Source organism: Mus caroli, chromosome X (genome assembly GCF_900094665.2).
Source record: "Mus caroli chromosome X, CAROLI_EIJ_v1.1, whole genome shotgun sequence".
NCBI lineage: Eukaryota > Metazoa > Chordata > Mammalia > Rodentia > Muridae > Mus > Mus caroli.
The window spans coordinates 16893530-16908011 of NC_034589.1; the positions used below are offsets into that span (position 1 = coordinate 16893530).

The following is a 14482-nucleotide window of genomic DNA, read 5'->3' on the forward strand; positions in this document are numbered from 1 at the left end:
TTGCTCTGTAGTAAAGCTTTAGGTCAGGCATGGTTATTCCACCAGAGGTACTTTGGATAATCTCCTATATTTCTTTAAGGGACTTATTAATGTCCTTCTTAAAATCTTCTGTCAGCATCATGAGATGTAATTTTAAATTCAAATCTTGCCTTTCTGGTAGTATGAGATTGTACAGGACTTGCTGTTGTGGGAGAAATGGGTTCTGATGATGCTATGTAGCCTTGTATTCTGTTGATATTGTATTCTTGTATTCTGAAAGGCACTTGCCTTTTGCCATCTGGTTATCTCTTGCTGTCTCTGGCTTGAACTTGTCCCTCCTTTGTGCCTGTGAGCCTGTGTCAACACTCCTGGGAGACCAGCTCTTCCCTGGTAGGACCAGTGCACAGAGGTCTGAGAAACAGCCCCAACTCCTGGGTGCAGATGGAGGACGGAAGGGCCCTGTCCCAGCTGCTCCATTGGTCTTTTCACCTTGTGTGCTCCTGGCTGGTCCTGACTTAGACAGTCACTAGAGAGCAAAGTCGAATTCATAGTTTTTAATAGCTGAGTAGGACTCCATTGTGTAAATATACCACACTTTTGTATGTCATAATTTTTCTGGATCATGTTTCTCTTGTGTTTTGTGTTTGTTTGTTTGTTTGTTACAAGGTCTGACTGTGTAGCCCAAGGTAACTTTGAATTTGAGATTTGATTTGAAATTGCCTCTGACAAGGAGACAATGAAAATAAAATTGAAAGGAATGGATGGGTGAATATGATAGCTATTAAGAATTGTTTCTTCTTTATTTTCTTAGCAGAAAGTGCATGAAAGTTTTTGTAACTTTAATCTCATTACTAATAAAAACTGGTAGTCAACAGAATTCTGGGTTTACTTTTTATCATGTTTTAATTTTGAGATTATTATTACAGTATTTCTCACTTTCCTCGCCAAACCTCCCATGTACCCTTTCCTGCTGACCTTAAACTTCATGATGTCTTTTCTGAATTTCTTTTTATATTTCTACTATTTGTAGCTCAATATTCTGTGTCCACCCAAGAACTTAATTGTGTAGTCAGGCTGGGTTGGTACTGCCATCAAATCCTGTGCTTTAGCTTCTGAAATACTGAGGTTCCAGTTGTGAGTTACCATAACTGTCTCTTAGCTTAATGTTCTTTCATAGATAACACAGAAATAACAAATATTTCTGGGAGCATGAAGCAGTCAGTTTTGTATAAATTATTTGTGAAAATGAGTTTTCACAAACCTTTTTTGTGCATTCTTTTATTGAAAATAGATTCTTTCACATACAATTTATTCTGATTACAATTTCCCCTCCCTCTACTTCTTCTAGTTCTCCCTACCTCCTAATATGTGGATCCACTCCCTTTTTGGCTCTCATTAGAAAATATAGACTTCTATGAGATGACAACAAAACATAACAAAATAAAATATAAGATAAAACCAAGACCATCACACAGATGTTGACAAGGCAATTCAACAGAAGGAAAAGAGCCCAAGAGTAGGCAAAAGAATCAGAGACCCACTCATTCACTCACTCAGGATTCCCATAAGAACAGTAAACTGAAAGCTATAATATGTAAACAAAGAACATGGTACCAACTCATGCATGCTCAGAGCTTGCTGCTTCAGTCTCTCTGAGTTCATATGAGCTATGCACAGTTGATTTAAAGGGCCTTGTTCTCCTGGTGTCCTCCATCTCCTAGCTCTTACACTTGTTCTCATTTCTCTTTTATGGTATTTCCTGAGCCTTGAATGGAGGGATTTGATGGAGACATCCCATTTGGAGATGTGGGTCGTAAGGCCTTTCTCTCCACATAATATGTGGCCGTGGATCTCTGAATTTATTTCCATCTGCTGAAAGAGGAAGGGTTCTCTGATGGTGTCTGAATAAGGCACTGGTTTATGAGTATAACAGAATATCATTGGGAGTCATTTTATCACTACTTTTAAAACCAGGATTATTTGGTTTTAACCTAGGCTTATGTCTCTTGATCACCCAAGAAGTGTTGAATATAAGGTTCATTTCATGGAGTGGACCTTAAGTCAAATGAAACATTGGTTGGTTATTCCCACAAGCTTTGTGCCACCATTTCTCTAACATAATTTGCTGGCAGGGCAGTATTGTAGAACAAAGGTTTTTTGGCTGTGTTTGCGTCTATGTTCCATTTTTGGTAACCTGCAGAGTACCTTCCTATTAAAAAAAAAAACAAAAAAAACAAAAACGCTAGAAGGCAGGGGTGAAGGTTCTCTGTAGGGACCAGGTTGACCTCTCTGTGTTCAGTGAGTTGTGTGGGTGTTTTCTTCAGCGATGGGGACTTGCTGTCAGTTTATGGAGGGTAATCTATTGTGGCAACAGCCTGAGCTGCTTGGGGATTTTGATGGGCAACAACTCAATCAGATATAATCAAGTCTTGCTACTAGAAGCTTTCTTTGCTGACAAAAGATGGCTAGTTGGACCTCTTTCCCTCATTATTTGGAAGCTTCATTAGGATTGCCTTCATATGTTTTTAGGAAGTCTCCACTGCACTAGGTTTCCATAACACCAAATGCACCCCAATTCTAGCTGTTTCTCCCTTCATTCCCTCCCTCAACCACATCTCTTTCCCCCAATACCACCTGATCCTTCCGTCCCTGCCCAATCATGCTGAATGGGTACATTACATGAAGTAATCTAGTCCATAAATATAAATATGTTATATATATACTTATATGTGGATATTAGCCATTACATAAATGATAACCAAGCTGCAATCTGTAGCCATAGAGAAATTAGGTATAGAGAAAGGGACTAGGTGGAGGCCACATGGATATTCCTGGGAGAGAAAAATAGAACAGATTTAATGTATGAACTGGGAGTAGCACATTAAAAGTACAATGTTCAGTAATATAATTAAAGACCATGGGGAAAGTATAAGCAACTCTATTAGTCAGCACAAGTGGAGCATAATATCTGCATGGATGACTAATCATGAATCATGAATTGTGCCTTTTATGAAAGCATGTTTCTGATACTGTGATACATAGGTATTAGAGGAATGGCATGATATTGAGAAAGCTGGGACTTAGTAAGTTTTATGTTTCAGTAATGAATAACCCTACCCCATAAGAAGAAGATACTGAAGATACTGTGGTTGTCCTTTCACATGCTTTACTTCCATTGTCTTATCCTCCCAGCCTAATATGTTATCAGAAGAATCTAAGTCTATATATAGTGAACTACAGTGATTTTCTCCCAGTGAAAAATAAAATTGACTTATATATACTTAGGATTTACTAAGAAGCATTTGATTAACTCCGTTTTCTGGAGTTTTACCAGTCTTTTGGCTGGTACCACATGACCTCTTTTAACTTTTGACATATCAGCTTGCTACCTGTAAGTTCAAAGTCCAAAAGAGTATTGCTAAGCCATATAAAATAGAAATCTAAACTACCTAGCAGTTTTTGTCAGTATAAGGTTATTAACCTAGGATCTTTGTAAATATTAGTGTAAACAAATCAAATTGTGGCCTAGGAAGTTTTCATGTGTATTTTTACTTAGTTTAAATGAGAACATTTTCCATTAAATTATGTTGTAAAATGCTTTTGATTTTCTAGATAATAAACATTTAGAAGATAATTGAACTAAAATACTTAAAATTGATAGGACTGACAGTGCTTTCTTATGTGGTAATTATTAAAGATGATCTTTCAAATATTCTCCATCTTCGTTCAAGTTCTGTTTACTAAGTTTTGATTAGATCTTTTTTAAAATTTTAATTAATCTTTTTTTTTACACTCCAGATTTTGTCCCCCTCCTGGTCCACCCTCTGACTTTTCCACATCCCATACCTCCTCTCCCTCCCCTTCGTTCCATAAGGATGTCCCCACCCCCAAACCCCACCCCACCAGACTTCCCTACTCCTTGAGGGTTAGGTTCATCTAGTCTCTTGAGGGTTAGGTTCATCTTCTTTGGTTGAACCCAGACCCAGCAGTCCTCTGCTGAATATGTGTTGGGGGCCTCATATCAGCTGGTGTATGCTGCCTGGTTGGTGGCTCAATGTCTGAGAGATCTTGGGAGTCCAGGTTAATTGAGATTGCTGGTCTTCCTACAGGGTCACCCTCAGCTCAGCTTCTCCCAGCTTTTCCCTAATTCAACCATGGAGGTCACCAGTTTCTGTCCATTGGTTGGGTGTAAATATCTGCATCTGACTCTTTCAGCTGTCTCTTGGGTCTTTCAGGGGGCAGTCATGATAGGTCCCTTTTTGTGATCACTCCATAGCCTCAGTAACAGTGTCAGGCCTTGGGACCTCCCCTTAAGCTGGATCCCACTTAGGGCCTGTCACTGGACCTCCTTTTCTTCAGGCTCTTCGCTATTTTGTCCCTGCAGTTCTTTCAGACAGGAACAGTTATAGGTCTGAGATGTGACTGTGGGATGGCAACCCCATCCCTAACTTGATGTCCTGTCTTTCTGCTGCAGGTGGGCTCTACATGTTCCCTCTCCACACTGTAGGGCACTTCATCTAAGGTCCCTCCCTTTGAGTCCTGAGAGTCTCTCACCTCCCAGGTCTCTGGTACATTCTGAAGGGGTCCCCCCACTTCCTACCTCTCTAGGTTGCCTGTTTCCATTCTTTCTGCTGACCCTCAGGGCTTCAGTCCCTTTCCCCAACCCAATACCTGATCATGTTCCCCTCTTCTCCTCCCTGCCCCCATTCCCACCTAGGTCCCTACCCCACCTCCTGTGATTTTTTTTTTTCTCCCTTCCAAGTGCGACTGAGGTGTCTTCACTTGGGTCCTTCAGCTTGTTGACCTTTTTGAATTCTGTGGACAGTATCCTGGGTATTCTGTACTTTTTTTGGCTAATACCTAGTTATTAGTGAGTGCTAATCTGGAGCTATAAAGATGGCTCAGTGGCTAAGAGTGCTTGTTCTCACAGTGAACCCAAATTTGATTTCCAGCATACATATGACAGCTTATAGCCATTAGTCTTCCCGTTCTAGGGAATCATGCATGTACACAGTGTGTGTGTATATATATATATATACATATATATGCATATATACATATATACACACACACATGCAGACAAAACAGTTATATACAAACTTTTAAAACAGGTAAATAAATAAATGAATACATTTTTTAAAAAATACTTCCTTTTCCACAAGGCTTTGCCCTACATAAAGAACTGCAGTAGAGCCGGGCGTGGTAACACACACCTTTAATCCCAGCACTTGGGAGGCAGAGGCAGGCGTATTTCTGAGTTCGAGGCCAGCCTGGTCTATAGAGTGAGTTCCAGGACAGCCAGGGCTACACAGAGCAACCCTGTCTCAAAAAAAGAACTGTAGTAAACTAAGAAATGCTGAAAATGGGACAAATATTCTTCCCTAGAGAAGAGTACCAGTTGGTTTTCCAATACCAAGTAGTCAGCCATGAAAATATATACACAGTAGAAACATTATACAGACTGATCAGCTTATATTCTAGGAATATACATATGCCTGCACACTCACCCATGTGGGCAGAACACTAACATATTAAATAAAAATAAACCTTCTTTGCTAAATGTTAGGTTCAATTTTTAACATATTAAATGTGAAAAGTTATAAATTTGCTGATTATTATTTATTTAATGCAAATCACAGTTCCATACCATCTGTGTGTACCTTTTATATTTATTTGCTGTGATGAGTATTATTACTTTATTATTTTAGGTTTTGAGGCACATTCTCACGTTATCTTTGCTTTATTAATGCTATATCCCCCCCCCCTTAACCCCTTTTGAGCAAACTTTTAAATAAAGAATGTCATCATTTGGTTTTCTCTTCCTTTCAACAGGAAACAGAGAATACAGCAAACCAAGCTGGAAATGAGTCCCCTGTACAAGAATTGAGACAAGATGTATCTAAAAAGGTTTGAAAGATATGTCAACTTTAGTTTGTAGAGGACATCAAATTTATATGATACATTTAAAATAGGATGGTTTCTGTATTGTCTGAGCATACTATTCTACATATACTAATTGTTTTAGGAAATGTTTTTGTATTTGTCAGCTTTATGGTACAAGTGACATTGGCCTTTATAGAAGTCATATCATCATCTGTACTTGGTAATTCATCCTTGAAACAGTTGTTTGTTTGTTTGTTTGTTTAATATGGCTGCTAAATACTATGGCACAAGCCTTTAATCTTAGCAAGTGGGAGAATTTCTGTAACCTTCCTAGTAAGTTCCAGATCAGCCAGGCCTACAAAGGGAGATTCTGTCTCAAAAAATCAAAACAGTAACACCAACAGCAAAATATGGTTATAGTTACTGATTTAGGCTTTCCTAATCTTGAGTTTACTAGTAAAATTTACCGAAGCTGATGAGATGTGGTGCTGCATACTTTTAATCCCAGCACTTGGGAGTTAGAGGTAGCCTGATCTCTATTAGTTTGAGGTCAGCCTGATCTACATGTCAAGCTCCAGGACAGATAGGCATAGTTAGGCACATCTAAAAATAACAACAAAATACAGATATTGAAAGGCTCATTGTAGCAAATTATGATATCTTTAGGAGTCAGAGGTACCAGGAACACCTTATGCTGATAGTGTCTATAATATCTTTTAAATAATCAGTCCTGTGAATCTCTAGAAGTTAGTTCACAAAAGAGATATATAGATTTGGGAGTTTGGGAGATGTCTCAGTGGGCAATAACACTTAACTGTTTAAGCATGAGGACCTGAGTTCAAATACCCAGAACCTATATAAAAAATGTTAGTCATGGCTGTACATGCTTATGTTTAGGAGTGCAAGGATGGACACAGGTTGAGGTCAATAGAGTTTTCTGGCCTATAAGCAAGGAGGCAAACTTCAGGCTCAGCAACAAACCCTGTCTTAAATGAATAAGGTAGAGTGATGGAGGAAGGTACAGGGTATCATTAGCTGATTTCTGCATGTAGTGCACACATACACACAACTTTTAAAAAAGCATTGGGGGGATACTCAGGGCGGGTCACCCTCTGAGAAGTGAAGGAGAAGGGAAAGAGGGACTGTGAAGAGGGGACTGGGAGAGGCTCATCGTTTGGAATGCAAATAAATAAGTAAATAATTATGTTTTATTTTATTATTTTTTAATATTCCTATTTAAAATTAATTATTTTATTTATTTACATCCCAAATGTTGTCCCCCTGCCAGTCCCCATTTCCAGACTTCTTCATACTTTCTCCCTTCCCTTCACCTCTGAGAGGGTCCTTCCCCCTCCACCCCACTTCCCTGGGGCATCAAGTCTCTACAGGATTAGGCATATCCTCTCCCACAGAGGACAGAAAAGGCAGTCTCCTGCTATATGTGTTGCAGGGTCCACAGACTATCCCATGTATGCTCTTGGTTGGTGTCTTAGTCTTTGGGAGCTTGCTGGGGTCTGGGTTTGTTGATACTGTTGGTCTTCCTGTGGGGTTGCTGTCCCTTTCAGCTCCTTCAGTCCTTTTCCCCTAACCCTTCCATAGAGGTCCCTGTCTAGTCCAATGGTTGGCTATAAGTATCTGCATCTGTCTTAGTCATTTCTCAGAGGACTCTGTGAGGGGTGGGGGGCAGGAAGCGGGGACAGCGTTTGGTTTGCAAATAAATAAATATTATTTTACAATGAAGGAAAGAAAAACAAAAGCATTGTAAAATGGGCTATTTGTAGTAGTTTGTAGTAGCAGTGTAACATCTAAAGGAAAAGATATTTGTATTAATTTTCTTATCTAAGTTTTGAGTGTTGTTCTGGTCCACGGGCATTATTCTAGCCAGTTAAGTTTCTAGAGTCCAGCAAAACAGCTTATTCTCCATTTTGCAGTTTCTCCATCCATAGCACTCTTCACATTCATTGTTGTGAAGGGAAGTAGCCACTATCATATACATTTTAGAATTCTGCTGCCTACCTTGACACCAATAGTGTTCTCATCATCCTTTAGTCATGACTGCCGAAAATGTCTCCAAATATCACTACATATATGGTATGGATTGGGGGGCAAAATTGCTGTCAATGGAGAACTGCTGGTCTACCCTTATAAAATGTGCAAAAACAGTACAGTGAATTATAACCCGGATCATACTTTTTTCTATAGAAGAGAAAAGATTCTTGAGGGAGAAGAGCTATTCTTATGTATTAACATATAGAACAGAAATGGAACTGTTTTTAAAAATAGAAACAAAACCTCACAATTCTACAGTAGAACAGTTTCTTTGGTTTTTCTTTTTTCTTTTTCTTTCTTTCTTTCTTTCTTTCTTTCTTTCTTTCTTAATGATTCAATCTTGATTCTCAACCATTTGTATACATTTATTTTCTTCCCAGTAACATTGTAGATAGAATTTTATATTCTACATTTTATTCTGGTGTGGTTTTTGTTTGTTTTCTTTTTCTCTTTCTTTTTGCTTTGGCTTTTGTTCTGTTTTGGTGTTTTTGAGACAGGATTTCTCTGTGTAGCTTTGGCTGTCGTAGAACTCGCTCTGTAGACCAGGCTGGCCTCAAACTCACAGAAATCTGCCTAAATGTGTGCACCATCACTACCCAGAAGAAATTTTATTGTTACCATGTCTATATGTCCTTCATATTTATATAATCATTAATATTCTTCTGCCAAACATTTTAAATTGCATTTAGCCATCTTTATTGTTGAAACTTGTTTAACTTTTGCCACGTTTTCCCTCATCCTGCTGTTTCAGTTACTCAAGTGCTAGGAATAATGTTTATCACCACTCCAATTTTTAATTTCTCCCTAAAAAAAAAGCAGTTTCCTGCTTATAATTTATCCTGTCTATAGTTAATACCTAAAAGGTGATTTGAAATAGAGTTTAAATAGAAACTGGAAAAGCAGTGAGAAAAGTCTCTGGGACATAAAGTGAGACTTAATACTCTTTTAAAGTTCTAGCCTTTTTCAGATGAATTAAGCATTCACTAATAGTTAATAATAAAGACTATAGGAGTATAACACTAACTACTCTGCCTGTAAGTACCTTACATTTTAGTAGAGGAATTTGAATAACTATAACCAGACATGGTGGAAACAAGCTTGTAACCCCAGCATTTGGGTTGTGGAGGCAAGAGAATCAGAAAAATTCAGGGTCCTCTACAGCTATATCAGGAATTTGAGACCAGCCCTTATACAACTACATGCCAAAAAGAAAATATAGAAATTGGATGAAAATAAATGTAATAAATGCTGAACTAAATTACAAAGTATCTTAAGTACCTCAAAGGAAACTATCTTCTATTTGATGGCCGGCACAGAGGTAAATTCATGGGAAACATAGCATGTAAGCTGATTTTTGATAAATAGATAAGATTTTAGTGCACAGAGATAAAAGAGGAAGGTCGTTACCAATGGCTCTGAGATGGGGAATGTGCAGAACATTTGAAGAGTAATTATGTGTATGTATTGAGAATGCCTGTGTCATACTAAAGTATATATAACCACCTAGAAAGCAGTGAGCTTTTGATGTTTAAACTACACTGGTATCATTATCTTTGTTGCTTTTAGTTCTGTTTTCTCTTTTACCCCTTTCCTTGCTTCCAAATCCATAGAACATGACAGTGTTTGGCACCATAAATAGATATGGTAGGAGTCTATCATCAACAGGATAAAAATGTGTCTGATGGAAGTGATGGTCTTGTGTGAGTAAAGTGACTATGCAGAGCCAGCCTGTTTAATCTGTGTATCATATTATTCATGCTATAGTGAATAGTAAAATCAGAGAAGAGTGAGACTAGAACAGATTAGGAAAGACATGATTTTCAACTTCCTTTTGACCCCTTACTCTCACAGTACTGACCTTTCTCTTACACACAGTGATCACGTCAAACCTTTATAATAACCTTGCTCTTATTGTGGCCAATAGCATCCCCTTGTTTTATTCTGTACATAGACATAGGACACTAAGAAGCCTGAAAACCCTCCTTTTCCATTATCATTCTCTTATTTGCAAACTTGTTTTAAATCTTACTACTTCTATTTCATATCATCCTTTGCTAAGAATTAAGTATTCTTTTTTCGCTATCCAACATATTTTGTGGAATTTCAAGTTTTGTCTTTCATTTTACTAATTATGGGGCATTTGGGCTAATTTCCTAATGATTTGACCTCAGAATTCTTCATCTGTAAAAGAGATAATCCAGCTATCTAATGAGACCTCTGTTATATATATTGGATGTGACACACTGTAGGCTTTCTTTTCTTTCCTTTTTTTTTTTTATAACATTCAAACTTTATTATGTTATCTTTCTCTCGGGGGTGGGTGGAGCTTTGTACCACATTTTTAAATTTTTTTTTCCATTTACATCCAAACCTGCCTCCCTTTTCTCCTGGTACTAACGATCAAACCCAGGGTCTAGTAAATACTAGGTAGCTACCAGGCTTTTTAAAAATTATATTGTACCCAGCTTAGTTTATATCTACATTTTAGCCAGTCTTTAAAAAATTATTAGTTCTTTGAGACTTGCATATGCTTTCAAAGTATTTATTCCTCCCTAACTCCTCCCAAATGTATCCCCCTTTTCCTCTTAAACTTTGTCTTCTATTTTAAACAAAACTATTAAATCCTATTTTTGTTGCTCATATATTTTTGGATGTGTGGTTTTCCATTGGAACATGATCAGCTTACCTGGGGCCACACTCTTAGAGAAAACTGATCCTCCCTCTCCACATAGCCATCAGTTGCCAGTAGCTTCTGTGTGGGGGTGGGTGGAGCTTTGTACCCACAGCCTCTCTTCATGCTAGGAACTGGTCTGACTTGAGTTTGCACAGGTCTTATGCATGGTGTCACAAGCACTGTGAGTTCATACTTCAGTTGCCCTGCTATATCCTGAAGTTAGCTTCCTTGTAGTCATTTACTGCTTCTGGCTATTAGATTTTTCTCCACTCACTCTTTTTTTTTTTCTTCGAGACAGGGTTTCTCTGTGTAGCCCTGGCTGTCCTGGAACTCACTCTGTAGACCAGGCTGGTCTTGAACTCAGAAATCCGCCTGCCTCTGCCTCCAAAGTGCTGGGAATAAAGGTGTGCGCCACCATGCCCGGCTCTCCACCCCCTCTTCTACACTGACCCATTTTATTCATTTTCACACTTGTTGTTTATTCCTTATGACTTTTGTTATCCCTAAAATCATCCATGTTGATTAAACACCTAATCTGATAAACATTTTGAGCCTTAGTTAATATTATATGTGGTAAAAATGAGGTAATTTCTACTGCTAAAACTTTTAAGACAGAGAAAAACTATTACTTATAATATTCTGGGATATCAAGGTGAATCTTACTGAACAACAGTAATTATCAGTTCTATCAGGATAGGTCTGGGACTACTCTGTTAACTTAGTGGACCTGGGGAATTGAAAAAGTAGAAATTATCCATGGTTGGCACATTAGAAGGATGAATAGATCAGGGGATTTAATGCATTAGTAAGGACAACACTGGGTAGAAGAGGCACGCTGGAGAGATGTCCCAGAGGCATGCTGGGTTCAATTGCCAACACTCACATGGCAGCTCACAATAGTCAGTAACTATTGTTCCAGGGGATCCAACACTCTCACACAGACATATATGCAGGGAAAACACCAATGTACATAAAATAAAATTAATAAATTGTTTAAAAGACTGGGTAGAAGATATATTTTCTTCTAAATATTACTTAAGGATATAGATCACCTGTGTGTATTTTTTCTCTTAGACATGAGAAATGGAGTAGGAGCAATGTGGGCTAACATTTGAGCTCTTTTCATAGGTTTGTCCTCAGTCAGGAATGAAACCTTACTTATAATTGTTCAAGAGGCTTGCCTCCTATACTCTTGAATTCAGACTGAAACAAACTGAATTCTTATCCTAGGTGGATTTTGTTAACTAGAGATATCAGGGAGTTGTTGCAGCTAGTGTGGCAGTGCTATGTAAATGAACTCTTGACATTTGGAGTCTTGATGAAAAGATATATGACTGCACCTTACAAGGTTGACTGAATTTTTGTGACTATATTAACATAGATTCTCTATTATAGTGTTTAAGAGTATAGATTCTAAAAGCAAACTTTCAGGATTTATGCTCCTTTTATTACTGTCTCACTCTAAAACTTAGGGCAAATCACATGGTCCATGTATACTTTAGTTCCTTCATATGTCAAATGATAAAATTAGAAGTGAAACCTCATATAGGTTATTGTAAAGATTAAATTCAGTGAAATGTTATAGACATTGCCTGACACGTGCTGAATTATCTATTATTTTGTTATTGTAAATAGCTTCATTATTTTTAAAACTGCTTTTTAACCTTTCATTAGATAATTGAAAGTATTATTGAGGAAAGTCAGAAAGTACTACAATTGGAAGATGACTCTTTGGACTCCAAAGGAAAAGGACTTTCTGATGAGGCTACTGCAGGTCCTTCTGTGGCTGGGACAGACTTTAGTAACATACCTGGACTATTAGCCATAGAGCATGAACTACAACAAGATGCCGAAAAGGCAGAAAGTCAGAATGTAGCTGAAGAAACTGAACTAGAAACACAAAAATGTTTTCCTTCTGATGAGACCTGTGAGAAAAGTGAGAAGACAGTAGATGAAACTGATAATTTAACTGAAGTAAGTTCAGGTGAGCAGCTTGATGTTTCTGGACTAGAAGCTGAAACATTGAACAAGGAAGCAGTGGAAGTCAAAGAAGGTGATGTTCTAGATCCTGCATCCTTGGACGCTTTATCTAATACAGATTTTGCTGCTGTGGAAGAAGTGGCTCCTGCCAAACCCCCAAGGCACCTTACTCCAGAACCTGATATAGTAGCCAGTACAAAGAAGCCTGTTCCTGCGCGTCCACCCCCACCAACTAATTTCCCACCTCCTAGACCCCCACCTCCATCTCGACCTGCACCACCACCAAGAAAAAAGAAAAGCGAACTGGAGTTTGAGGCTCTTAAAACACCTGATCTGGATGGCAAGTATTAATAGAGAAATACTTTGGTTGGGAAAGATGAGACTTGAAACTTTAATGTTTCTGCTTTTGGTTGGGGAGAAGTAAGAGTGGATCTTTTAATGTCATCCAGGCTAGCATGGAATTTACTATGTTGACCAGGCTACCCTTGAACTTACAGAGATCCTTCTGCCTATACCTCCCAAGCATAGGCATTTGCCATGATTCTCAACTAACTTTTCTGCTTTTGTTTCAGTTTGTGCTAAAGAAAAAACACAGATAGCTAGGTTATATAAATTATTTCTTGAATAAGTTGACAAAAGGTGAAAGGTAATAAGTTATAGTAATGTTACTGAATATCTTGGCAAACCCTAGACTTTGATATCTTTTATATTCTAAGAATTTATATGGCAATGGTGGAAAGAAAATGCAATTAAAAAACTTATACATTTAAATCCTAGATCTTTGAATGTATGAACTGTAGTCTTGAACCATGGCTTTTCAATAAGGAAAACAAGTAATAAAAGCCACTCTTTTGCTCTTATTCTCTTGTTCTTGCTCCTGCTCCCGATCTCCCCACTTCCCCTCCCCCCTCTCTCTCTACATGCTCATGGCTGACCCTCTTCCCTCTCCCTCTCCCTCTCCTCCAGTCTCTCTCCCTCTCCTTCTCCCTCTCCTCTCATCTCTCTCTCCCTCTCTCTCTCTTCCCATCTCTCTCCCTCTTTCTCTTCCCATCTCTCTCCCTCTCTCTCCTCCCATCTCTCCCCCTCTCTCTCCTCCCATCTCTCTCCCTCTCCTCCCATCTCTCTCCCTCTTTCTCCTCCCTTCTCCATGCCCTGAATACACTCTACTCTATTCTAAAAATAAAAAGACACTGTTCTTACAGTCTTGTTACAAGAATTAAATAAAGGTTAAAAGCACTTGGTATGTGTGAGTGAGTGTGTGTGTGTATGTGTGTGTGTGTGTATACGCATGTGTACATATATATAATTGTTGATATTATTGTTCTGTTATAAATATCATTGTCATTTTTGTTATTACTATTATTAGTTTTATTATCATTTCAGTACCCAAAGACAATATTACATCTGATTCTCTGCTAACTACAAATATGGCTTCAGAGAATACAGTTAGAGATTCCCAGCCTTCTCTCGATTTAGCAAGTGCTACCAGTGGAGATAAAATAGTAACTGCCCAGGTTGGTGAATTACTGTTATATTTGATATAGGAAAATTCAAACTCTGTATAACTGTCTGATATAATTATTGAAACTATCTTTCTTCTCTAGGGAAAATATTTCTTTGTTCCCAATACCTGACCACTTTACTTCCATGTCTAGCTTGGCTACTAAATAGTTTAGTGAGGTTAGCTAGCTATTTAGCATCTGATTTTTAGAGGCCTCACTGATAAAACAGATGGAAATGGCCTACCTTGAAGGTTTTCTGCAAGAATAAAATGTGCTACTATATGCCAAGTGTGTATTTATAAAAATAGTTGCTGCTGTGTTTAATGCCATAAGTTTCCTTTACTACACATAAAAACATCATGTACTAGGCTGTTGGCTATACAAAAATACTGCATAGCATTTTACCACAGCCAAA

The 14482-nt window shown here is 38.1% G+C and overlaps 1 protein-coding gene across 3 annotated transcripts in view; it reads left to right on the forward strand.

Moving 5' to 3' along the window:
• Wdr44 (WD repeat domain 44) overlaps window positions 1–14482 on the forward strand; it is a 112118-nt gene that overhangs the window by 52170 nt on the left and 45466 nt on the right. For all 3 annotated transcript variants that reach the window (XM_021152997.2, XM_021152999.1, XM_029473407.1), the window contains 3 exons: window positions 5812–5886; window positions 12260–12905; window positions 13949–14079. In XM_021152997.2, coding sequence (XP_021008656.1) covers window positions 5812–5886; window positions 12260–12905; window positions 13949–14079 — 852 coding nt within the window. The remainder of the gene's footprint in view (window positions 1–5811; window positions 5887–12259; window positions 12906–13948; window positions 14080–14482) is intronic.